At 43.0% G+C, this 27419-nt stretch overlaps 1 protein-coding gene across 1 annotated transcript in view; it reads right to left on the bottom strand.

Annotated features, from left to right (window-relative positions):
• Window positions 1–19911: 19911 nt before the first annotated feature.
• Window positions 19912–27419, bottom strand: part of pxmp2 (peroxisomal membrane protein 2) — a 68359-nt gene continuing 60851 nt past the window's right edge. Inside the window, exon 5 of the mRNA XM_068054839.1 lies at window positions 19912–20541. Within this exon, the coding sequence (XP_067910940.1) occupies window positions 20473–20541 (69 nt within the window). The 3' untranslated portion in view covers window positions 19912–20472. The remainder of the gene's footprint in view (window positions 20542–27419) is intronic.

The following is a 27419-nucleotide window of genomic DNA, read 5'->3' as shown; positions in this document are numbered from 1 at the left end:
TATTGGGTAATACACAGAGAATGGTCTTCCTGGCTGGGGGAAAGCAATTCTCTAGTCCAGTATGTACGTAACTCTTATTAATGTTTCTAAATAGAATGGCACATTAAGCAGCATTACTTAACATTAGCACATATTGATGTTGAAAACATCAGTTGGGTGCAATACCCAGCACAGAGTTTCCCCAAAACAAGGATCTCTTGGCTCAATTCTAGCAGTGTGTGGAGGAAGGTAAGATAATTAAATTTTTTCCCCCAAAATGTTTATTGCAAAACAAATGTGAATGAACAAGGCCTACAGTGTCGAACACTACCAAACACTAGATGCTTGGATTTTAAAAGCAAGATTGTAGAAGAAAAGAAAATCTAAGGGAAGATATTCCTCCACAGCGACTCAACTTAAGATGTACTGTTCTTATAATAAAGGGGCATGTAATTATCTTGCTCTAGCCATTTGCATGGCAGACACACTTCCAGTTCAGGCCTACTTTCTGGCTGAGCCTTGCAACAGAAAATTGGGCAGCAAACAGGAGTGCAGTGGCAGGCCTTACATCTGCTGCTGCATTCCTGGCAACTGCCATTGCTGTTTTTTCATCCTTAGGGGAAAGAGGTCGCACAATAAAACATTAATCCGCCTCCTTTATCTTTGGACTATCTCCAGTACCCCCGAAGATCTTATACTCCACAAGGGTATGGGAACTGCCCCTTACGCAGGTTTTGTCAGGCGTCATTCTGCCGAGGGGGCCAAATGATTGCTACAGTAGGAAAATGAGGCAAGAGGCTAGGAATTAAAGGCCTGCTCAGGTCTGCAAATGAAACCCGACCCGAGCCCGACACAACCACATCTGATACGAGCCCGACCAGAGTCCCTTCAATTTTTCCCGCGCCCAACCCAACCCCCGGAATATAATCAACTTTATTGAAGAGGTTATGCTCTACCTTGGATGGAATCGCTCACTGCAGACTAGTGCGGAGTGTGTCCCGCCTTGATGTCCTGGCTGTCACTGTGTCCGACCCGGCCCAACCGGACCCTGCATGCCAGACCCGGAAGAACGACCCGACCCGAGCCCGACACATGTCAGCGGGTCCCGTCGGGTTCGGGTCGGGTAGCCATGCTCTTCTAGGAATGCGTCCTCATGCTTCATTAAAATACTAACACTGGGCCTATATTTACAATAGGTGAAATGAAAGAAAAAATTACTGTAAGGTCTGTAAAGTGTTCCATAGTTTTAAGGTTCTAGGAAAGAATGAATTAGAGCAATAAACTGTGGAATCAACACAACTTCAACAAAGTTAATTTCAGCAAAGGACAGCATATTTGGAACTTACAAAGAAAGAAAGAAAATATTGGAAGATCACTGACAACAGTAGACTTATAAAGTAGAGGAAGACAAGAAAGATTACAATAAAGAGGGAAGAAAACAGAGATAGAAGAGAACTCAACCTTAGGGTAACCAGCTTTTCCTTATATCCTGTTCTGGTATGTGGAAGAGTTGCTAAAGAATCACCCCATTTATGGGAAAGGTATTAAAGACTTGGACAGACTTGAGTTTTAAAGAGTTGAGATGTGTGGACAAAGAACCATTTGGCACAAAATGGGAGAACAAGCTTTTAAAACCAGCTTTACCAATGGAAGTAGTGGCACAGTGGTTAGCACCGCAGCCTCACAGCTCCAGGGACCCGGGTTCGATTCTGGGTACTGCCTGTGCGGAGTTTGCAAGTTCTCCCTGTGTCTGCGTGGGTTTTCGCCGGGTGCTCCGGTTTCCTCCCACATCCAAAAGACTTGCAGGTGATAGGTAAATTGGCTGTTGTAAATTGCCGCTAGTATAGGTAGGTGATAGGGAATATGGGATTACTGTAGGGTGAGTATAAATGGGTGGTTGTTGGTCGGCACAGACTCGGTGGGCCGAAGGGCCTGTTTCAGTGCTGTATCTCTAAATAAAAGTAGTTATGGGAGTTCCAATTGGAATCAATGGAGACAGGTTAAGAATGTTGACAGATGAGGATGGACTAAGAGTGACACCATCAAATGGGTGCTAGTTGTTGGTCATACCAGTAAGAAACTTACAGAAAGTGTTTTTTTTTAATTCTTCAAAGACAAGGTTTTCATTAAACAGCATGGGGATAATCAAGACTTAACAGTTCAGTGACTTCTGCAAGAGATCAAGAACAATTACATCTGAACATAAGGCAGGACTGGAAAGGACTCTGTAGTCCAGCTGGCTGAGCCTAAATAAAACTTTACATGCATATAAATCAATAAGCCATTTAGTTACATTACATAGAGGATACATAGAAATTGATAGTGCAATCTCTGGCATAATAACTTACAAGTTACAGCCAGGTGGCTTGTTCCCACTGTTTCCAACTGACCACATCAACTGCTTTTGTTACTCGGGTTATAACCCCTTGTGTTTTTTTTTTAGATTAGAGATACAGCACTGAAACAGGCCCTTCGGCCCACCGAGTCTGTGCCGAACATCAACCACCCATTTATACTAATCCTACACTAATCCCATATTCCCAACAAACATCCCCACCTGTCCCGATATTTCCCTACCACCTACCTATACTGGTGACAATTTATAATGGCCAATTTACCTATCAACCTGCAAGTCTTTTGGCTTGTGGGAGGAAACCGGAGCACCCGGAGAAAACCCACGCAGACACAGGGAGAACTTGCAAACTCCACACAGGCAGTACCCGGAATCGAACCCGGGTCCCTGGAGCTGTGAGGCTACGGTGCTAACCACTGCGCCACTGTGACAGGTTTTCTTGTAGGCTTAAAACAGAAGATTGATTATTTATTGAACAATATTAATTCCTGAAATGGTCACAACCGCAGCCATGCTTGCATTGATTCACACACACATATATGCACAAGAAAAGATAGGTACAGAGGAAAAGGGTAAGTGGTTTGAAGTGAGGTAGGTCTTCAGGGTTCACGGTAAACTTACTGAACCTTCTTGGTGGACAATTTCTTATTAAAGTTGCAGGTCTGGGTGTTTGTAGTTTTCTGGTGGTTAAAACTTCAGACTGGAGGCAGTGGACACTTTCAATTCTCTGCTGCACCAAGTTGAAGTGTATGATTCACAGCAGGGCTTTCTTGTTTTGGCTCGCCTTTCCACAGCCAGTCTGGACTTCCTTTCTGTGTTGTTCTTATGACCTCTCTCTCACTCCCCAATCCCCAGAGAGTTGTCTTTTAAGGTACGAATCTCTCACAGCAGCCTCTGTTAGGTGATGCATGGCCCTCCTCCCTTTTTTGACCACATAATAGACCAGGATATGGCTACTTCACATCTTCTTTCTTTCAGAATAATGCATTCACTTCAGGAATGTCTCTTGATGGTTTCAGGATGGGTTCAATTGACACCTCCTATCCTGGAATGTATCTTTTTGTCCTTAACAGACAGTGAGACAGTTGGAACACACAGGCCAAGTCAGCTGGCCTTCGGTAGCCATTTTGCAGCACGTTGTCCACTTTTTAAAGGAAAAGTTAATTTTTTTTAACTCTTCAGTTTGGTTCTGTATTTTCATCACTGCACTTCTCGTGAGCTTGAGAAACAACACTAACTGCAGTGAGATGAAGCCCAATGTCACAAGTAATGTAACTTCCAGACAATGTTAACATGTTCTGAAGCACCAATTTATTCTTTACTATATTATGTATATACTAGTTGATTTCCCTTGGAATTGCACACAGGAAGTCAAAACAAGTGTATTATTCAGTTCAAGCAATGTTAGAAGAGTTGGGGGAAGAATGAGATGGAGGAATGGAAAATAGCAAAGAGAATGGGGAAAGTAAGTGGAGAGGAGATATGGAAGGAAGAGGGACACAGGTGGGTGTGGAGGGCAACTGGGAATAAGGAAGGGGGTGGAAGGTGGAAAGGGGAGCATGGGTATTTGACTCAGTATGTGGGGAAGGAAAGTAGAGAGCGCACTGGACGAGAGAATGTTTTCTTTTCTGGGAGAAAATAGGCAAGTCTGAGTTGAGGGCGGGAGAGGGATAATTTTCTTCATGGGTTTTGGGGTGGGGGGAATTGGGTTGCTTTCCAATGGGGATGAACAGAGGAAAGAATTGCTTCTCATCAGTGAAGGAAATTTGAGGAGCGGAGGGGAATGAAGTGCTCAATAGTGGAGTGGTATCTGGAAAGGGGGATTTGGAATTGCTATTCCTTGGGGGAGGGGGGGTGTTTCTCAGCAGGAAGAGAAGTTGAATTGAATTTTAAAAGGATGGGTGGGAGAGAAAAATCTAAAAATGCCTCTCAATGGAGGTGGAAGATGAAAATTGGTGGGGAAGGTGGTTTGATCTCAACGGGGAGATGTGGTGTTGTGGGGTACCAGGTGAATTTGGGATAGACATTTACAGATTTTATACACAGCACTTCAAGACTGCAATAATCTTTTTACACTCACAATGGTTTGTTTCAGGGTAGTTTAACTGCAGGTCTACTTCAACCAAAATATCGACTTTGGGAATATCAGGTCTAAATTATTTACAATTTAGATAACATCTCAGCTGATTGGAGGGTTTCAACTCTCATTTAGAGAAGGTTCTTAAAAATAAAGATAATTGCCATTTCTGGATTTTGGGGAGGGCAAGGGAGAATTGAGCTCCTATCACACCATGTTAGAGAAAAGTTGTGTAGCGTGTCATCTAGCATGAGGAGGAATCCCACTCTACCTAATGTGTCACATAATGTAGCCCTCACAATGCTAGCTACTAGCAGCCCAACAGAATGCTGCAGGCACTTAACTAGTTTTAATATATCATAAATAGAATGTTTGATTTTTTTTTAAACTAGACCATCTAAACCGTCTGGAGGTTCCTGTGTGCATAATTCCTTCATATTTCCATACGATTCCAGTTGTGATGTTAGATGGAAGTTCAAATTCACCAAATATATTACTGTCTACTTCTTATGCATGGTACATTTAGCAAAATATTTTAAAACTGCAACATAAATATCAACATACTAAAGAGTATGCATGCAGGAACAGAGGGAGCTGGGGGTACATGTGCATTGATCCTTGAAGGTAACAGAACATATTGAGAGAGTGGTAAGTAAAACATATCGGATCTTGGGCTTCATAAATAGAGGCATTGAGTACAAAGGCAAGGAGGTTGTGCTGAACCTTCAAAAAGCTCTGATTAGGCCCCAACTGGAGTATTGTGTCCATTTCTGGTCACCACACATTAGGAAGGATGTGAGGGTCCTTGAGAGGGTGCAGAGGAAACTTACTAGAATGGTTCCAGGGATGGAGGATTTTAGTTACAAGGTTAGGTTGGAAAAGCTGGATTTGTTCTCTGTAAAACAAAGGATATTATGGGGAGATTTAGTAGAAGTGTACAAGATTAGATAAGTTGGACAAGGAAAAACTGTTCCCATGAACTAATGGCACAAGGACCAGTGGACACAAGTTAAAGGTTTTGGGCAAAAGATGCAGAGGGAATATGAGGAAGCACTTTTCTTTATACAGATAGGTGGTGGTAATGACCCTGGAACTCACTTCCCACAAGGGTGGTGGAAGCGGAGACAATCACTGATTTCAAAAGGAAGTTGGATGGCCACCTGAGAGAAATAAACTTGCAGGGCTACGGGGATTGAGCCGGGGAGCGGGACTGACTGCACAGCTCCATGGAAAGCCAGCACAGACCCAATGGGCTGAATGGCCTCCTTCTGTGCTATAAATAACTATTTTATATATGCAGAATTATATTATACGCATTTTCTAAATGAATAACAAAGTATAACAAAAAGACATATTACTGGTGTAATCGATGGTTCCAGATTCATCCTGAGCTGCAAAACAAAAACAAAATACATGGAAAGGTTTTATCAGAAACAGTTTTAAACATTGGTGATCAACAGTAATATATATTAACATCTGAAGACTGTTTTCCTGACCCCCAAACCAGCACTTTTCACAAAACTTCATATATATTGTTTAAAATATATACTATATACTTTAAATAATAGTTTACGCAGGCTACTGTAGGGGAGACCTTTTCAAAAACTGTTCCACCCACTGACTGCGGCCCCTTGTGCTGCAACTGGCCCTGTGTCCCAAATTCAAGCCAGTGACAAAAGCTCTGGAGGAAAAATTCAACACTGTTGCAATTTTTTCGATGCAAAACAGGTACAATAATAACAAATTTAGCAGAGTGGCTGCCCAAACACAAGGTCTCATTTCAATAGTGAAATGAAGGTCCTAATGCATGTCCAGGAAATTTGCTCAAACTAGTGGGAGTTTGCATGGAGGAAGCACCGACTAATTTTATGGCACTACAGGGATCACAACTTAAAATTTTTGTACTTACCTTAATGTAGAGCAAGGAGTAATAGAAATGCTCCTCCTTCCTCCACATTAGTACTGCAGGCCACTGGCAGCTCAAGCTTTCCAGATTTATTCCGATGAAGGCCAAGGAAGAATTCAGAATGTCCTCCCTGACCTGGTGTCCAAGTCCAGTGCACTGACCATTACTGGGCACTATTGCGTTTAGGCCCCTCTGTTTCTAGTTTTACATTCTTTGATCATTTTGTTGAATGCAGGAGAGGGAGTAAAACAAGGATTTTTAGGGCTGACAACTGGCAATGGGTGCCGAAAGGGAGGAGAAATCTAGAGGCATGAACAGCAAGAAACAGTACGTAGTAAAGGAGAGTAGCAAGTGGGACAAGGCACTGGCACTAGGGGCAGGAGAAATGGCAGGAAGTGCGGGGAAGGAGAAAAGTCAAGGGTATTTGATTCAGGTCAGTGGGGATATGAAGGGGGCAACAGGATGGAACAGGAAAGGTGATAGCATGGCTGTCCGAGGTGGTTGGAGCTTTTAGTAGATCCTACTCCATCTTTTCCCAAAAGGTTAAAAAAGGTCAAGCACTTAGAATTTAAACAAATGGATCCTTTAAATAAGGCGAGAGTGAACCTGACGGAACCCAAACTGAGCATCACTGAGCAAGTTATTGCTAAGCAAGTGCCGGTTGATAGCACTGTTGACAACACCTTCCATCTCTTTACTGATCATCGAGAGTAGACTGATTGGGCGATAATTGGGCGGGTTGGATTTGTACTGCTTTTCGTGTACAGGACATACCTGGGCAATTTTCCACATTTCCGGGTAGATGCCAGTGTTGTAACTACTGAAACAGCTTGGCCAGGGACGCGGCAAGTTCTGGAGCACAGGTCTTCAGGACTATTGCCGGAATATTGTCAGGGCCCATAGCCTTTGCAGTATCCAGTGCCTTCAGTCATTTCTTGATATTACATGGAGTGAATCGAATTGGCTGAAGACTGGCATCTGTGATGCTGGGGACTTCAGGACGAGGCCGCAATGAATCAATTGTTGCAAATGCTTCAGCCTCATCTTTCGCACTGATGTGCTGGGCTCCTCAATCATTGAGGATGGGGCTATTTGTGGAACCACCACCTCCTGTTAGTTGTTTAATTATCCACCACCATTCACGACTCGATGTGGCAGGACTGCAGAGCTTAGATCTGATCCGTTGGTTGTGGGATCGCTTAGCTCTGTCTATCACATGCTACTTACGCTGTTTGGCAAGCAAGTAGTCCTGTGTTGTAGCTTCACCAGGTTGACACCTCATTTTGAGGTATGCCTGGTTTTGCTCCTGGCATGCCCTCCTGCACTCCTCATTGAACCAGGGTTGATCCTCTGGCTTGATGGTAATGGTAGAGTAGAGGATATGCCGGGCGTGAGGTTACAGATTGTGGTTGAGTACAGTTATGCTGCTGCTGATGGCCCACAGCACCTCATGGATGCCCATTTTTGACTGACTAGATCTGTTCGGTCTATCCCATTTAGCACGGTGGTAGTGCCACACAACACAATGGAGGGCACCCTAAATGTGAAGATGGGACTTCATCTCCACAATGACCGGGTGGTGGTTATTCCTACCAATACTGTCATGGAGAGATGCATCTGCGTCAGGCAGATTGGTGAGGACAAGGTCAAGTATGTTTTTCCCTCTTGGTTCCTTCACCACCTGCCGCAGACCCAGTCTAGCACCTTTAGGAGTTGGCCAGCTCGGTCAGTAATGGTGCTACCGAGCCACTCTGTGATGGACAATGAAGTCTCCTACCCAGATTACATTCTGTGCCCTTGCCACCCTCAGTGCTTCCTCCAAGTGATGTTCAACATGGAGGGGTACTGATTCATCAGCTGAGAGGGGGGGTCAGGCAGGGTGGTAATCAGCAGGAGGTTTCCTTGTCCATGTCTGACCTGATGCCATGAGACTTCATGGGGTCCGGAGTCGATGTTGAGGACTCCCAAAGCAACTCCATACCACTGTGCCGCCACCTCTGCTGTGTCTGTCCTGCCGGTAGGACAGGACATACCTGGGGATGCTGATGGCGGTGTCTGGGACATTGTCTGTAAGATATGACTCTGTGAGTATGACTATCTCAGACTGCTGCTTGACTAGTCTGTGGGACAGCTCTCCGAACTTTGGCACAAGCCCCCAGATGTTAGTAAGGAGGACTTTTCAGGGTTGACAGGGCTGGGTTTGCCGTTGTCGTTTCTAGTGCCTAGGTCGATGCAATGTGGTCTGTCCGGTTTCATTCCTTATTGAGGTGAGAGTGAGTGATTGCCCTTGACATCAAGGCGGTATTTGACAGTATGGCAACAAGGAGCCCTAGCAAAACTGGAGTCAATGAGAATCGGGGAAAACTCTCCGCTGGTTGGAGTCATACCTAGCACAAAGGAAGATGGTTGTGGTTGTTGGAGGTCAATCATCTCAGTCCCAGGACATCACTGCAGGAGTTACTCAGGGTAGTATCCTAAGCCCAACCATCTTCAGCTGCTTCATCAATGACCTTCCTTCAATCATAAGGTCAGAAGTGGGGATGTTCGCTGATGATTGCACAATGTTTAGCACCATTCACAACTCCTCAGATATTGAAGCAGTCCATGCAGAAATGCAGCAAGACTTGGACAATATCCAGGCTTGGGCTGATAAATGGCAAGTAACATTCGCACCACACAAGTGCCAGGCAATGACTATCTCCAACAAGACAGAATCTAACCATCTCCCCTTGACATTCAATGGCATTACGATCGCTGAATCCCCCACTTTCAACATCCTGGGGTTACCAGTGACAAGAAACTGAACTGGAGTAGCCATATAAATACCATGGCTACAAGAGCAGATCAGAGGCTAGGAATCCTGCGACGGGTAACTCATCTGAATCCCCAAAGACTGTCCACCATCTACAAGGCACAAGTCAGGAGTATGATGGAATACTCTCCACTTACCTGGACGAGTGCAGCTCCAAAAACACTCAAGAAGCATGACACCATCCAGGACAAAGCAGCCCGCTTGATTGGCATCACATCCACAAACATTCACTCCCTCGATGGGCTGAAGGGCCTGTTTCTGTGACTCCATCACCGACGCACAGTGGCAGCAGTGTGTACCATCTACAAGGTGCACTGCAGCAATGCACCAAGGCTCCTTAGACAGCACTTTCTAAACCCACGACCTCTACTACCTAGAAGGACAAGGGCAGCAGTTGCTTGGGAACATCACCACCTGCAAGTTCCCCTCCAAGCCACACACCATCCTGACTTGGAACTATATCACCGTTTCTTCACTGTCTCTGGGTCAAAATCATGGAATTCCCTTCCTAACAGCACTGTTGGTGTACCTACCCTACATGGACTGCAGCGGTTCAAGAAGGTGGCTCACCACCACCTCGTCAAGGGCAATTAGGGAACGGCAATAAATGCTGTCCTAGCCAGCGATGCCCACATCCCACGAATAAATAAAAAGATTCTTAGCTTAATTTGGTCAAGTCGTTATGTTCATTCCAATTTAAGATTGTGCTCCCAAAGAAATGAGAGATTTAAGAAAAGCCTATGTGCTTTCATAAAATGTGTTTGGTTTTATACTTCTTGGGCTAAAGACATGTGGTATGGATTTAGTTTGGCTGAAATTTATTTTATACCAATGTTAAAATGTTTGTTTTTGAAAAGGTAAATGGAGAATTACATTTACGTTTGCACATTTTCAAAGCACTTTATTTTAAATTGACCAGCAAGTCTGAAAGTGCTATTGCACTGACTGATCCCTCCCCCAACCCTTCTTTTTCTGCAAAGGAATAACTCCTTATTTCTATTTGCCACATTACATTGCTGAATGCAAAGGCATGCTGAATTCGTTCAAGTACCAGCTTAACGCAATACTGGCAATGCTTACTACTGCAAAAGTACTTATAGAACGAATTTTTGAGGTGGAAGATCAAGGTGATTGTTAATGATAATAAAGCATAATTAGTGAACATGAAGAATGAACAGAATGGTTAAAACTATGTTGAAAGAAGTAGTCAGTGAAGTTGAGATCTTAAAATACCTTGTATTTTGATTGTAATTAGACAAACTGTTCAAAAGAAATAACGTCTTTTGAATTTTAAAGCCATAACAGATCGTGAAAGATTGTTTTCGAAACACCTTTATGCTGCCTCAGTGATGGATATGTTAAAACTAACTATTGTTACTGAACCTTTTCAGGGGCACTGACTGTTGAAAGGGCTTACCTTTTCAGTTCACAAATTTGATATCTGATTAAATTTTAACCTGTAGGAGAGAGTAATTTATTTTTAAGGTGCTAAAATGGGCTGGATGTTTCTTACTGCTGTGAAGGAGATACCAGAGCACCTGAATACTTTTTACTAATGACAATTAGTGGCTCAAGTTGGGTTGATATTTATCTGGCAGAATGATGCACCCAAAACTTTCATATTTCACAATGACATGAAGGTGAATAAATTAAAGTTCACTATTTGTGATAATTGTTTGAACTGAAACTCAAGTTAAAGAGCAATGGCAAGATCCCCCCCAAAAAAATCTAAATTGGACCAGAATAAATGAATCAATGAAATACTGGAGACAAGAAGGATCAAAAAATGTCCTGATCGTAACGTGATGTGGAAATTTTCCTTTTTGTATCTTTGTCTTCCAATTTATATAATTTTATGTACATAAAATGTAATCATACAAGAAAAATGGCACATGATTATACGAAGCACAATTTGGGAAGAAAATCAGGTGAACTGACATAAAAGAATGTGGGTAAATGATAAAATAATGCAATAAAAGGGTGTGTTTAAAGGAATTGTCATGCAGGCCCCCACCTGCCAAGAATGAGGCACATTAATTTTTCCACATGGACATTAAATTTCAAATTGTTGCTGGGAAGAAGAGAAGGCTTATTACAAGGGGTTGCCAAGCCCCTTGCTGGAAGGACATTTTTGCATATTAATAGACACTGCCAGCAACAAAGGACCATTCCCTGACCTATTCAATACACAAAGCCAGAAGTGGTTATACCAGTCAAGTGACTACCCTGCTGGCCAACTTGGGGAGTTTTAAATTGTAGAGACAGTGTTTCAACTGGCAGAAAGCTCTGTACTCCTGGATTGAAAAGACCTCCTCCCCTCCTGTCTGCTCCTATCTCTTTCTCACAGAACAGAATCCATTGAAGACACAGGAACCCAAGAGAAAATCATGTCCTACAGTGCACAAGGTTTAAGAAGAATACTGGCCCCAAAGAAAAGCAAGAATTGCCTGCAAGCAAGGAATCTACAATGAGCTCAAAGAACTGTAACAACTCCAGATATTGCCTCAAACCTTTCCATTTTATTTTTTCTTCTGCTCTTTTCTGTCCCTACCTGCACCTGTGTATCACATATGCATGCTAGCATGGGTGTGTCGTGTATCCGTAGGCGTTAACTGAATTAGAGTTTACAAGTTTCAATAAAATTTCACCTTTCTTCTTTAAATCTAAGAAAGACTGTTTATGCTCATTTCTTTGCCTTATAATTGGAAAGCTGTGAACAAAGATTCACCAAGGGGAAGCTCAAAACACGGTGTGTTTAAAATTAAACCCTGTTACAGTAAGACCAGGTGAATGCAGAGAGGGACCCCTGGACACCTTTCTCACCTGGTTGTAACAGAATAAATAGTGTTACGACTGGGTAGGAAGGGGGTTTCAGGCTCTCCTCATGCCCCTTTCCTGGTTTGGCTGTAACAGGGTTTAAACTTATAAAACTACAATGTTTGAGCTTCATCTCAGTGAGTCCTTGCTCACTGCTCTCTAATTGTAGTTGTAAATGAACCAGACAGGCTTCTTTAAGGTTTAAAGAAGAAAGATGTAAGTTTATTAACCTTATCACCTAACCCAGTTAAAATTACTAAAATACATGACGCAACCATGCTAGCATGCCTACAAGAGAAACACACACCCAAATAGATACAGAGGGGGAGAAAGAATAGCGGGGGGGGGGGGGCGGGGTTGGAGTAGTAAATAGAATTCAGTTACTGTCTTTAGTTTGGCTGTAAAGTCCTTGATTGAATTTGAAGTCTTGCAGTTCTCGCTGTGGCCTAGTGCACACTTTCAAACTTGTTTCTCTGGTACCAGAAGGGTGAAAAGGCCCTCGGTCTTGAGGATTACGCTACTTCTGTGGATCTCTGGGACTTAGTTTGAGAGAGAGACAGGGAGAAAGAGAGGTACCTTCCTTTTCTTTGGTCTTCAAACTGCAGCCCGCCCCAAACCTTTCTATGAGGCAAAATTCAAACAGTACCCAGGTTGGCCAGCAGGCTAGTCATGTGACCAGCTCTTTGTTTGAAACAGCATCGCCTGCGAGGGTTGTTGATTCTTCAAAGCTTACTAGACACACTCGGTGAGGCGGCGGGTGGGCGGGGACAGGGGGTGAGTGGCTCTTACACAGAGAAGATGTGGATCGTCACTGTTGCCCAGACCAATCTTGTTAATTGAATCAGTGGGCACTTCCATTGTCTCTCTATTCAACTGTCTTTCAGAATGCATATCTGCAGCCATGTTTTAGCTGTTCAGCTGTGTGGTCCTTTTAAACATGTTATGTTCAATATGCAGTAAAGGTTCAAGTAGTGTTCGATATGACAAAATTAATATGTTTCCATTTGGCAGGTATAGCTTCCGTCACAACACAGGGATATCATATTAAATAATCACTATACGAACAACCAATCTTAAAAGGTTGAATTTATGGAAGTTTATCTTCTTAAATTATATTCAATGAGAGTTTAAATAGTATCATAAACAAAAGAATTCCAAATTTTATATTAGACGAATGAATGAAAATCTGAAAATCAGATGAGAATATGGTTTGGTGGCAGGAGGAGAGTGAAGGAAAGGGGAGAAGAGAGGGGGAAGAAGAAAGAGAAAGGGTTGGGATGGAGAGGTGGTGATGTTTTGAGGAGGAAGCGGGAGGTGGATAGCAGATGGAGAGAGAGATGAGGATGGGAGGAGGGTGGATCGGGGAAAGGGGAAGGACAGGAGAGAGAGGAGAGAGATGGAGAGGAGATAAGTAAGAGAATAGAAAAGATGGGCAGACTGGATAGCGGGGGGAAAGGAGATGATAGGGAAGGGAAAAGGAGAAGGGGAAGGGAAAAAAGTGGATGGGAGAGGGTAAGGGAAGCAGTGAGGAAGAGGGTAAGAGGCTCAGGGCAAAATTAAGGATAAGGAAAGGGAGAAGAAAGAAGGATGGTAAAGAAGATGAAAGAAAGAGGACAAGAGGAGAGAAATGGGGAAGGGAAGTAGAAAAAGGCTAGGATGGAATAGCGGGAGAGGGAGAAGGTGGAGGGGAGCAAGAGAGGGGAGGTTAAAGGGAGTGAGGAAGAAGGGAGTGAGGAAGAAGTGATAGAGGAATGGGAGAAGAGGATGGGTGGGAAGGAGTAGGGGAGGATGCAGAAGAAGGAGGAGGGAGAGGGGAAATAGTGGAGGAATGTGCAAAAGGAATATAGGAAGGAGGAGGGAATATTAAAATTGCCCTGATCATACCTTTTCTGCCTTAGTCAACCCACTCAACGCTTGTATTCTTACCTTCCCTCCTCCTACTATCCTACCTAATCATTCTCTTCAATCCTCCTTTCACCTCCTCTTCCTCCTTCTTCCCCCTCATTCTCCTCTCTCTTTTTGACCCCATCTTTCCCCACCGTTTCCCTGCTACTTCCAATCTCCTCCTCTCCTCTCAACGCTCCCATGTTGCCCCTTCCTAAGAACGTGAGAAATAGGAATAAAAACAAAAAGTACTGGAAATACTCAGGTCTGCCAGCATCTGTGGAGAGAGAAGCAAAGTTAACGTTTCAGGTCTGTGACCATTCATCATAACTTTGCTTCTCTCTGCATAGATGCTGACAGACCTGCTGAGTATTTCCAGCACTTTTTGTTTTTATTTCAGATTTCCAGCATCTGCAGTATTTTGTTATTATTTTACTTGAGAAATAGGAGCAGGAGTAGGCGATATGCCAATCAAGCCTGTTCTGTCATTTAATATCAAGGCTGAACTTCTACATCAACTCCACTTTCCCAACCTATCCTCATATCCCTTGATTCCCTTAGCATCCAAAAGTCTATGATTGCAGTCTCGAATACATTCAGCAACTGAGCATCCACAACGTTCTGGAGTAGAGAATTCCAAAGATTCACCATGCTCTGAATGAAAAAAAATTCTCATCTGTCTTAAATGGCTAACCCCTTATGTTGAGACTATGACCCCTAGTTCTAGACTCTCCAGCCAGGAGAAACAGACTCTCAGCATCTACCGTGCTAAGCCCCTCAAATGTTATACATTTCAATGAATTCATCTCTCATTCTTTTAGAGATTTTGGGCCCATTCTACTTTCTGGTCTCCTCCCCTTCCATCCCACACCTAACCATCTTTCCCATTCTCCTTATTCCTCTCCCCTTTTCCTATCTCTGCTCCTCATCCTTCTATTGCCCTATGCTTCTCGTACTTTCTTTTATTTCCCCATCACTTCTCCTCTCCCTTTTCTCTCCTTCCCCCTCCTCCTCTCTGCTTCCTCATTATTACATCCCCTTCCCCTCTTCCCATCAGCCCCCTCTTCCCTTGCTCCCTCCCACATGTTCCTCATTCATCCCATTTCCCCCTCTCTCCTACCTCCCTCCACTTCCTGGGACCCATTCTATCTCTCCACCTGTTCCCCCTCTCACCTTCTCCACCGTTCCCTTTCATCTCACTTCTCAATTATCACTGCTCTGTCATCTCCCCTCCTTTCACTTCCTCTCCTCCTCCCCATCCTTACATTTTACTGCCTCCTAACCTCACTGACCCTCCTTCTCACACCCTTCTTATCTTCCTAACCTCTCCTATTCCTAGTCCTCATTATTCTCTACTTCTCTCATCCTCTTCCTTGCCACCTCCCCTTCACATCTGGGCACTGTGATCCAATTATCTCCCAATCTCTAACAATGCTTCATCTACAGACTACAATTTGGTCTTGACTCCCTGTGCAACGTCCTGGAAGAATGACTTGCAAAATTTTTAGTGTCCATCAAACTAAATTGGTAATATATCAAAATGAATAAAGTCACTTTTTTCTGACTTGGAATCAGAAATTTACAAGTACCTTCTGGATATTCCCTTCACCAACGAGGAATTAAACTCTCCTTGATGTTTACATATAGTAATTAGACTTTCCAGTTTTAAAACGATAGGTTATTAGAACACAGATACTGCTGCAGAATATTTTGTGCATTAGAAAATAGAAGGCTTAGTCATTGTAAAACAATTAATCAGATTAACCATGAACATAGCCAATTCGTGCCCATTGATAATTAATTAGCTGCAATTTTTTAAGAAAAGCATTATGCCCAAACAACCCTATCCTTTACTGGTAGATTAACCTCACCTACTCTTCTCTTATTCCTCACTATTTTCTCGAGAAGCATGTCTTTTGAATCTACTTATATTTTGGGTTCCAATGGCTTTTGTTTCTTATTTAGTCCACAAAACTACTGTCTTCGTAGGACGTCCCTTCTTACTGTTGACTTGATATGTTTTGTCTTGTGCATCTTGGTACTTAATATTAACAATTTTCACATGCCACCCCTCCCAAAACAAGAGGAACAGACTATGGGGAGGTAGATAAGCAAATGGGCACATACATTCATTATCCGTAACAATTACAGATTCAAATCCAAGTCCACACTCTGCGATCGTGCTGTCCTCCTCCAACCGTAAGCTGCCATGCAATAGCTTTAACTTATTGGGATCCAAATAGATCGGCTCATAAGAGGTCCTCTGAACCTCGCTGATCAGGTTAAGTTTCACATCCTCTATCGTATCGTTAGGTTTCACCTCGACAATGATTTGGCTTCCGTCCACCAGCAAAACAGTCAATTCAAAGATGTTTGATTCATCATTATCGTCAAACATTCTGATTTGAAGTAATAGTGCGTATTTGCTTCTTTTAAAAAAATTTAAAATCGGCTGATATGTTACTTATCGCGCAGGCCGACTAATTTTCCCCCCATTCCTAAGCCGTTGTGTTCGCAGAAACCGAGCTGGAGCTGCGCAGTCCACTTGAACGAGGCGCCCAACCAGCGGCACGGAGCATGCAGCCCGGCACGCGGAACCAACCGTCAAACCCTGGCGCGCGCTGAATCTGTTATTTAAATGAAGCGATGTGCGTTCAGGCCCGTTTTAATGCCACATTGAAAGAGGAAAGCAAGAGGAGTGCATCACACTTAAAATATTTTATACTGAGAAAATATACAGTAGTTAAAAAAATTACATCAGATATTTACCTTGCACGGAGACGCATTCACTTCCTTCCTCTTCCAACTCCGCGACGCTAATGAAATGGAATATTCAATGAAAAGCCTGTGGCGTTTGCGACTTGGAACTAGCTTCAGAGGCTATTTAGGAGTCACACACTCCAAAAAATACAACCCAGGGGCCAGTGATTATTTCAAATATGGTAATTAAGGATATCATCCCCAATTTGGTGTGCTCCATATAACGTATAGATTTGCTGGAACAACGTTGCAACGTGAGGATAATTATGAAGGGGCCGTTGCCCCTTTTGACATTCATAACACACAATACAAGGTTACTGGGAGAATCTCGGAACAGCGAGTGGCGGTTGTGCTGGCTTCAGATCTTTCAGGTAATCTTCTATCTTCACTTATAAGATAGGCAATGAAATCGACTACTCAGTAGGCTTGTAGCACTGGTAGGTAGCACAGATGATTTAGGCCCCTAGTCTCCAAGATAGATCGGGTGCTTGTAAGGTCCTTAAATTGTAAAGTTTTCTGATGTGCAGCAGGGCAGGATAGGTGCCGCCCAAAATCTGAGCAGCTGACCCTGCCAAAAGTCCAGGAATCATCTAATTTCCACAATGTTGGTGGCACCATGCCATAAGCCCTGCCAACAGTAGGCCAGGTATACAGGGAACAGGTTGGAACAAGGGCGCAATATCATAATTTAGAGAACTGCAGGTAGTTATAGGAATGACCAGTCTCCTGCTAGCCTCTTGCAAGAGGGAATTAAATGGCTGCTGTAACAGAAGGGAAATGATGAACATATAGGCCGGAATTTTACGCTGGGCGGACGGGAGCCGAACTCTGACGTAAATGTCGGTGCCGAACCTGCTTCCGCCCAGCCTGGGGATCCGTCCCGCATTTTACGGATCCCCAGGCTTTAATTGGCCCGAGGCGGGACTTCCACCCACATGAGGGAGGAGGTCCCGCCTCAGTGGGCTGCCCGCCAATCAGCGGGCCGGCAGCTTAGTCTCAGCAGCGCTACCGTGAGCAGTGGCCACTGCTGGGATTGCAGCCCAGCCGACCGAGGCGGCTACCAAGGAGACGGGACTGAAGGTAAGTTTGGGTTGCCTCACCAGGGGAATCGGACGTGCCCTGGTGAGGCTAGGGTGGTCTTTGGGGGGGACGGGGGGCATCTTGGATCCCGGTGTTGGGTTGGGAGGTGGTCCTCAATCAGGCACCCTGTGCCCGATTGCCAGGCCCCCACTCCCAGGGTGCGGAAAGACCGGCAGCTATAGCTGGGTGGCCTTTCACATCCCCGACACACCCACTTGCCACGGGTAAAATACCTGTGGAGGCGGCTGAGGGCCCTTAAGTGGTCGTTAAATGGCTACTTAAGGGTCTTGATTGGCTTCCGTGAACTTGGTCAGAGGCGGAATCGGGGCGGTTAAGAATCCCGGAGCCTGCCGCTCAATTTTACGCCGCCCCCACGCCACCATCCAATCCGCTGGGACGGCGTAAAATTCCGGCCATAGCTTCTTAAATGTTGAAGTACTGCCCTGCCAAATTAGAGGTGCGAGCAATGCCATTCTCTGGGGTATCAAGGAATTAGCCATCAAATGCAGCAGCAAAGGCCACGTGGAAGGAGATGAATGTGGTTGTCAGCCATAATCCCAAGGACCGCCTTATAGAATTAGTAGGAGTTTAATGACCTCAGTAAAGGCAAGATAAAAGCAAACTACTGCGGATGCTGGAAATCTGAAATAAAAACAAGAAATGCTGGAAATACTCAGCAGATCTGGCAGCATCTGTGGAGAGAGAAGCAGAGTTAACGTTTCAGGTCAGTGACCCTTCTTCAGTTCTGAAATTGCTGTAAAATTATGGCGCGTTCATTGCCCCTGTTATTATTAGTACTTTAAAAAAATCCAGTAATTTGTGGCAAAGAGATGTACCATGAGTTTCTGCCGATGGCTCTCCAATTTAGCCCTCCCATATTTCTTTTGCAATATGGAATGTAAGAAATAAGATATCAAAGGCGGGCACAACATAGAGTAACAGCAGCTGTGTCAACAATTTACGCACAGCGTGGAACGGATAACTCTGTCCCACAACTTTGTCCGATGTAATAAAACATATAAGAACTCAACTCACAAAAGCTCAAGAAGTGTACTCTTCAATTTCTCTCTCTGAGGCTAGCTTAAGGAGCAGAAAAGACATTCAAAATATGTGAGTATTAGAGATACCTATATTTCATATATAGTGCAGTTAAGAGATTAAATCAAATCAATCAGATAATAAAGCAAAGTATTAATGGGATGATTTTCAGTCTTTCCCTACTCTTCAAACATGTATTAGAGGTAAAGGATGTATGACTATATTCTATAATAACAACTCCACATAAGGGCAACAGGAATATGTGACATTATCCTATATACACCCAACAGACACCACTGTGGGCAAGCACAGAACCTGAATATTATTGAAGTCCGATTTAGATAAACCTGAAAGTTACAACAGTTCTTAATATATCCCTTCTTATATTTAATTCAAATTGGCTTGATGTGAAGCAGTTTGCTTTCCTTAAATGTATTTTTGACATTCACATACAGAAAGTCTGAACTCACCTCCAGCCAGTTTTCCTTTGACTTAGTGCTAAAAATCAGGTTTCTGGATGCACATGCACAACATTTTGTCACATAAATTGTATGTTATATGTACTGTGCCTCCCTCGTGCTATGCATGTATGTCAGTGGATCTAATTTTCAACACAAAGAATAGGGAAAATTAGGTGGAGAATTCAGTTTCCAACCCTAAAGGGAAAATTAGTTTTTAATTGATCTACAAACCATTTTTATTTATTTATTTAGAAATGTATGCTGAAGATCAGTAAAAACTGACTTTAATGATTCTTAGTTTAAATCCCCACTCAACCTTGCTAAGTCATTTGAGTCTCCATCAAATGTTCTTTGCTGAATGAACAAATTTAGTGCTTCACAATTTTCTGACTATCTTTGACTGTATTTAGTGCTACTCAGTGCTACAGAGAAATTGTGAAATGGAAGAGGTTCCCAACAATCAACTGCATGGCTGCAGAACATTCATTAATTCTTGTTAATTTGTTATTTTAGTTTCTGCAAAATATAATTCTTTAACATTAAGCTTCAGTTACATTACTTCATCTGCAATAATATATAATGATGCCAGGTACTCCATATATATGTATATGGTAGGCTATTTCCTTATAGCATACCATAAAATAAAACATATTACTGCATAATCAATTGCATTGTATCAAAGCACTTCAGTTTTAGCTATATAGTTTGTTATGGAGTCTGCCATCTGTTTAAAACAAAATTACATCAGATCAATTAATTTATCAATATATTTGGAAATGTTAAAAATCCTGAGTACATTAAATAAGATTCCGGAATGCAGTACACATTATAATTGTAAAAACAAGCAGTATGGAACAGCAATGTTTTGACTTCAAATGGCATTCTTGCTTTGATCTTACAGTTTACAATTTCAACTGAACCCATTGATTAGTTACTACCTTGTAATATACTGCAGCCCAGATTATCCTGTGTAAGATGAACTGTACTTTTAACATTTAGTGTACAAAATAAATTACAGAATTAACAAATGTTCAGCACAGCCATTAAAAACTCAAACTAAAAATAAGCTTTTTGTAAATTCCACAGGCTGGCTTATTCTACATCTTGTTATTGTCACAACACATTTCAGTTCCTTCTCTAAGCAAAGCAGCTATCCGTTGGGTGTTTTGTGAAAACATAGAAAATTATATTAGATTTAGGATTTGGCCAAATTTCATTCATTACATTCTTCTTTCAAAGTCAAAGTTTTCTCAGAGTGAAACAAATCATTCCCAGCAGATGCTGACCAATGTTAAAGATGCAGCATCATCTCTTGATTGAAGCTAGGTATGCATACCAGAACAGAGCTACCAGATTAGCAAACAGCACACGAAACTGAAAAACAACAAAAGAAAACAATAATTAACACAGACAGGATCCTAACAGTCATGATGTTCATATTCTAACCATCAGTATTCAAATAAAAAGCAGCACAGTACCACAGCAGGCCTAGCATTCACTTGACATTGTGGATTCAAATGCTTGTGGTAATGGGCTTTGTAAACCATTTGCCCAGGGCAAAAAAATTATTTCATCTATTTCCTACCAACCTACCACAAGAGACAACTGGTGATAGCAGAACCTCTTATCTGAGAAGGGGTATCCAAAACTTAATTTAGTTTACCTCGGAATAGAGAACATAAAGTATGGAAAAAAACATTTAGTCCAACAGGCTTATCCCTTCTACAGACAATATAAAATATCTTGTTTCACAGACTCTAACTCATATTTCATCTCCTGAGGGAACGTCATTTCTAAATATTCCTGGATTCCCAAAGACAGTCGAGAAAAATTCCAGAATATTTATCCACTTTGGTGAATTTGGACCAAATCAATAGATTGCAGAATATAGGTTACAGTCTCAAGCTGTAAGGTAGAGGTCCTTGAATGCAATTAAGTGCAGTCTTATGCATTAGAGTTTGGGTAATTCCAGGCATGTTTATACTATGTAGATATCCACTAAAGATTACTGAAAAAGTTGTGGATGTAAAGGTCATAATTATCAATCATTAAGATGCACAAACAGTGTAATAAGGCCATTGGGAAGAAAATAAGATTTTTAGCCTGTATTCCATGATATATAGGTAGGAACAGATGATACAGAGCTTTGATATAGCCATTCATAGAGCGTTGTGTGCAGTTTTAATCCCACACAAAGCAGGAGATATGGAATAAAAACATGAAATGCTGGAAATACTCAGCAGGTCTGGCAGCAGGTCGCTGACCTGAAACATTTACTCTGCTTCTCTCTCCACAGATGCTGCCAGACCTGCTGAGTGTTTCCAGCATTTCATGTTTTATTTGAGATTTCCAGCATCTGCAGTATTTTGCTTTTATTTTAGGGGATATGGAATTGCAGATTCATACAATATAATGTATAGAGATGGGCAATCAAAATGATTGTCAAACTTAGGGTTTTTAAGTTCCCAAGATGGGCACCAGGAGTTGGACTATTTTCTATAGGGATACACAGGATTATGGTTGGATGTTCTAAAATGCCGAAGTGGTTAGAGTTTACCAATTAGATAGGTTATTGAGCTGAATAGAGATGGGATCTTACCTGGTCTGGCCTACATGTGACTCCAGACCCACAGCAATATGGTTGACTTTTAAATGCCCTCTGAAATGGCCTAGCAAGCCACTCAGTTATATCTAAAAGCTACAACGTCAATAAGGAATGAAACCGGACGGTCCACCCGGCATCAACCTAGGCACTGGAAACGACAACGGCAAACCCAGGCCTGTCGACCCTGCAAAGTCCTCCTTACTAACATCTGGGGGGCTTGTGCCAAAGTTGGGAGAGCTGTCCCACAGACTGGTCAAGCAACAGCCTGACATAGTCATAATCACAGAATCATACCTTACAGACAATGTCCCAGACACTGCCATCACCATTCCTGGGTATGTCCTGTCCCACCGGCAGGACAGACCCAGCAGAGGTGGCGGCACAGTGGTATATAGTCGGGAGGGAGCTGCCCTGGGAGTCCTCAACATTGACTCCGGACCCCGCCTGTGTATCAGATCAGATCTAAGTCCTGCCACATTCAGTCGCAAATGGTCGTGGACAATTAAACAACTAACTGCAGGAGGTGGCTCCACAAACATCCCCATCCTCAATGATGGGGGAGACCAGCACATCAATGCAAAAGATAAGGCTGAAGCATTTGCAACAATCTTCAACCACAAGTGCCAAGTTGATGATCCATCTCGGCCTCCTCCTGAGGTCTCCAGCATCACAGATGCCAGTCTTCAGCCAATTCGATTCACTCCACGTGATATCAAGAAAACGACGGAAGGCACTGGATACTGCAAAGGCTATGGGCCCTGACAACATTTTGGCAATAGTATTCAAGACCTGTGCTCCAGAACTTGCCGTGCCCCTAGCCAAGCTGTTCCAGTACAGCTACCACACAGGCATCTACCTGGCAATGTGGAAAATTGCCCAGCTATTTTCTGTACACAAAAAGCAGGACAAGTCCAACCCGGCCAGTTAGATGATCAGTCTACTCTCGATCATCAGTAAATTGATGGAAGGTGTCGTCAACAGTGCTATCAAGTGGCACTTGCTTAGCAATAACCTACTCAGTGACACTCAGTTTGGGTTCTCCCAGCACTACTCAGCTCGAGACCTCATTACATCCTTGGTTCAAACATGGACAAAAGAGCTGAACTCAAGATGTGAGGTGAGAGCCTTGTGAGCAGTGAGTTCCAGGTCATTACCACCCGCTGCGTAAAAAAGTGCTTCCTCATGTTCCCCCTGTATTTTCTGCCCAAAACGTTCAATCTGTGCCCCCTTAGCCCTTGTACCATTTGTTAGCAGGGACAGTTTTTCCTTGTCTAACTTATCTAAGCCCGTCATAATCTTGTACACTTCTATGAAAGCTTCCCTCAATCTCCTTTGTTCTACGGAGAACAAACCCAATTTTCAACCTAACCTTGTAACTAAAATTCTCCATCCCTGGAACCATTCTGGTAAATCTCCTCTGCACCCTTCCTGAAGTGTGGTGACCAGAACTGCACGCAGTATTCCGGTTGGGGCCTAGCCTGAGCTTTATAAAGGTTCAACATAACCTCCCTACTTTTGTACTCAATGCCTCTATATATGAAGCCCTAGATGCTTTAATAACCATTCTCTCTGTGTCCTGCCACCTTCAAAGATCTATGCACGTGCACCCCTGGGTCCCTCTGTTCCTGCACGCTCTTTAGAACTGTGCCATTAAGTATATTCCCTCTCCCTAATGTTATGACCGAGGCGGGAGGACTGCACTATTTATTCTAGTTCCACTTCTCCACACGTCATAACATATATTTAAATTTTCCCACCTAACGATACAGTCAATCATATACTGTATTTTTCCCCAGAATAAAATACCCCAACCAGGTTTCCTTAATAAACAAAATTATCAGTTTATTATAAACCAAATCCTAACCAATAATTAAGTAAAACATACACACAAATTTAAGGGAAGGGGCAGGAGGATTGGAGGGGATTTGAGGGAAACAAATTTCACCCAGAGGGTGTTTGGAATCTGGAATACACTGCCTGAAAGGGTGGTAGAAGCAGGAACACTCACAACATTTAAGAAGTATTTAGATGAGCACTTGAAATGCCATAGCATACAAAGCTACGGGCCAAGTGCTGGAAAATGGGATTCGGATAGGTGCTTGATGTCCGGCATGGACACGATAGGCCGAAGGGCCTGATTCTGTGCTGTATAACTCTATGACTCTAAATTGAAATATTAAAGCCCCTTATTTATCCTTGCCCTCACACATACATACACACCGATTAACTGGGAAATAAATAAAAGGGATTTTTGTTTCCTTCCATTTCTTTGTAACAGCTGTAATAAAAAAAAACACATGCTGGAAAGAAGGTATGGAAAGATGTCCTTTGTTTTGGTAAGGTGTCCACGTGAATGCGTGTCAACAGCTGTCACCGGGATCTTCGAGAAAAGTGCTTTCAGGCGATGTTGAAGATCAGCTTGGGTTGGCTTTCCAAGAGATGCAGCTACAGAGGCTCCAAATAGGTCTTACAGCAGGAATGCAGCAACAAGGTTTTGGTTCCCACACATCTGATGCAAAGTTTCCTTCAAACATGCAGGGTTTCTTCAATTACAGGAGGAAATAAATCTGACACATTGGAAATACAGGATTTCCTTTCAAGAGAGACAGAGATGAGCTGTCTTCTCCTGGCAGGCAAGAAGCAACTAGCTTTTTTAACAGTTCACATTGAAACTGAAAACATTACAGAAGTTAAGTCTCCTAATGTCCATCAATCTTGGCCTGTCACTCCTTTGTAAACATCCCCCCAAGTCAAAAACCCCTGCAGCATTATTTGAAAACAGGTGCCTTTCAGTAACTGTTTACACTTCAAACTCAGTCCAAACCTTCTAATGACATCCCTTAAAAAAACACCCAAAGTTCCAGCATCCATGGAATTCTTTTCAGTTTTGAAACACAAATTCTCAAAATTTAACAAAAAAATTAAAACACTCGTAACACTATCCTTCTGCCAAAATACATCACGCTTTTCTGTATTAAGTTCCATCTGCCATCTGTCTGCCCATTCTGCTAGCCTAGCTATGTCCTGTTGTAGGTGGTTCATATCATCCTCACTGTTTGCTGCACCTCCACGTTTGGTGTCATTAAAACATTTTGAGATTCTACTCTGTATTCCAAAATCCAAGTCATTTATATATAGCAAAAAAAGCTGTGGTCCCAGCACTGACCCTTGGGAACACCACTGTCTGCCATCCTCTGGTCTGAAAAGCAACCATTTACTACGACTCACTGTCTTCTGCCCTTAACCTAATTTTTTTATCCAGTTGGACACTGACCCTCCTATTCCATGCACCTCAATTTTGTTAACCAGTGGTACTTCATCAAACGCTTTCGTAAAATCCGTATAAACAGCATCCTCCACATTCCCTTCATCAACCTTCTCTGTTACTTCATCAAAAAATTCAGTTAGCTTAGTCAAGCATGATCAGCCTTTTACAAATCCATACTGGCTATCATTAATTAACTCAAACATTTCTAAGTGTCCATTGATATTTTCCCTGATTATTGTTTCTAAAAATGTTTTATTCATTCATGGGATGTGGGTGTCGCTGGCCAGGCCAGCACTTATTGCCCATCCCTAATTGCCCTCGAGAAGGTGGTGGTGAGCTGCCTTCTTGAACCGCTGCAGACCATTTGGGGCAGGTGCACCCACAGTGCTGTTAGGAAGGGAGTTCCAGGATTTTGACCCAGTGACAGTGAAGGAACAGCAATGTAGTTCCAAATCAGGATGTTGTGTGACTTGGAGGGGAACTTGCAGGTGGTGGTGTTCCCATGCATTTGCTGCCTTGTCCTTCTAGTTGGTAGAGATCGCGGGTTTGGAAGGTGCTGTCGAAGAAGCCTTGGTGCATTGCTGCAGTGCATCTTGTAGATGGTACACACTGCTGCCAGTGTGCGTCAGTGGTGGAGGGAGTGAATGTTTATAGGTGGGGTGCCAATCAAGCGGGCTGCTTTGTCCTGGATGGTGTCGAGCTTCTCGAGTGTTGTTGGAGCTGCACCCATCCAGGCAAGTGGACGGTATCCCATCACACTCCTGACTTGTGCCTTGTAGATGGTGGACAGGCTTTGGGGAGTCAGGAAGTGAGTTACTTACCTCAGGATTCCTAGCCTCTGACCTGCTCTTGTAGCCACAGTTTTTATATGGCTACTCCAGTTAAGTTTCTGGTCAATCGTAGCCCCTAGGATGTTGATATTGGGGGATTCAGCGATGGTAATGCCATTGAATGTCAAGGGGAGATGGTTAGATTCTCTCTTGTTGGAGATGGTCATTGCCTGGCACTTGTGTGGCACGAATGTTACGCCACTTATCAGCCCAAGCCTGGATATTGTCCAGGTCTTGCTGCATTTCTACACGGACTGCTTCAATATCTGAGGAGTCACGAATGGTGCTGAACTTTGTGCAATCATCAGCGAACATCCCCACTTCTGACCTTATGATTGAAGGAAGGTCATTGATGAAGCAGCTGAAGATGGTTGGGCCTAGGACACTCCCCTGAGTAACTCCTGCAGTGATGTCCTGGAGCTGAGATGATTGACCGCCAACAACCATCTTCCTTTGTGCTAGGTGTGACTCCAGCCAGCGGAGGGTTTTCCCCCTGATTCCCATTGACCTCAGTTTTGCTCGGGCTCCTTGATGCCATACTCTGTCAAATGTTGCCTTGATGTCAATGGCAGTCACTTTCACCTCGACTCTTGCCCACCACTGATGTTAGACTAACTGGCCTGTAGTTGCTAGGACTGTCCTTACACCCTTTCTTGAATAAGGGTGTCACATTTGCCATTCTCCAAACCTCTGGCACCTCCCTCGTATCCAGGGTAGATTGAAAGACTATGGCAAGCCCTTCCACTATCTCTATCCCCGCTTCCTTTAGTAACCTGGGATGCAAGCCATCTGGACCATGTGATTTATCCACCCTCTCAGCATAGCCAGCCTTTTTAGTATCTACCCCCTCAATCTTTATCCTATTCATTGCCTCTACTCTCTCCGCTTCCACTGATATTTTGTCAGGACAAGGAGATGGTGGACAAAGAATTAGAATTAAATATTAGGAAGCATTTTTTCAACAGTCATTGACCTCTGGAACAGATTATTGAAGCATTCAACAAGTGTGGATTCCCTCCAGTCCTTTAAAAGGGAGCTAGAGAAATTCCTGAGAAAAAGGCACTTCCAGTTATCGAAGGAAAATGATGGGTCAATTGGAATTAAAAATATATGAGGTACCACAGGTCCCTGGAGCCTTAGGAACTTCCTAGAATTTGTACTGCTCCAGGAGATTATAATTGGATGGGATGAGCTGCACCATATCTGGACGAGGAAGTCTTTCTAAACTAGATGCTCTTTTACTATCCTTTTTGTAGGTTTTTAGGTATGCACCTTTTAAGGTCCACTGTTTTAACAGAACAGAAGAACAGATATGAAGGAGAGAATTGCACACCAAATATTTGCAATGATACATCAGAACATCTAAAAATATTGCTGAACAGTAATTTCAATTAAATAATTAAAAGGCTTTTTGAACCAATTACTCAAGGAAAAAAGAAATGCTTTAACTTTTCTTCAGCCTCACTTTTCAATAGATGATTACCTTACATTTTAGAAAGTATTTGTACTATACCATTCATAACATTAAATTTGAATGTAGAATATAAAA

The sequence above is a fragment of the Heterodontus francisci genome, chromosome 23, assembly GCF_036365525.1.
Source record: "Heterodontus francisci isolate sHetFra1 chromosome 23, sHetFra1.hap1, whole genome shotgun sequence".
In the NCBI taxonomy this organism is placed as follows: domain Eukaryota; kingdom Metazoa; phylum Chordata; class Chondrichthyes; order Heterodontiformes; family Heterodontidae; genus Heterodontus; species Heterodontus francisci.
Note: the sequence above shows the minus strand (reverse complement) of the source record. Positions and strands in the feature narration are given on the sequence as shown.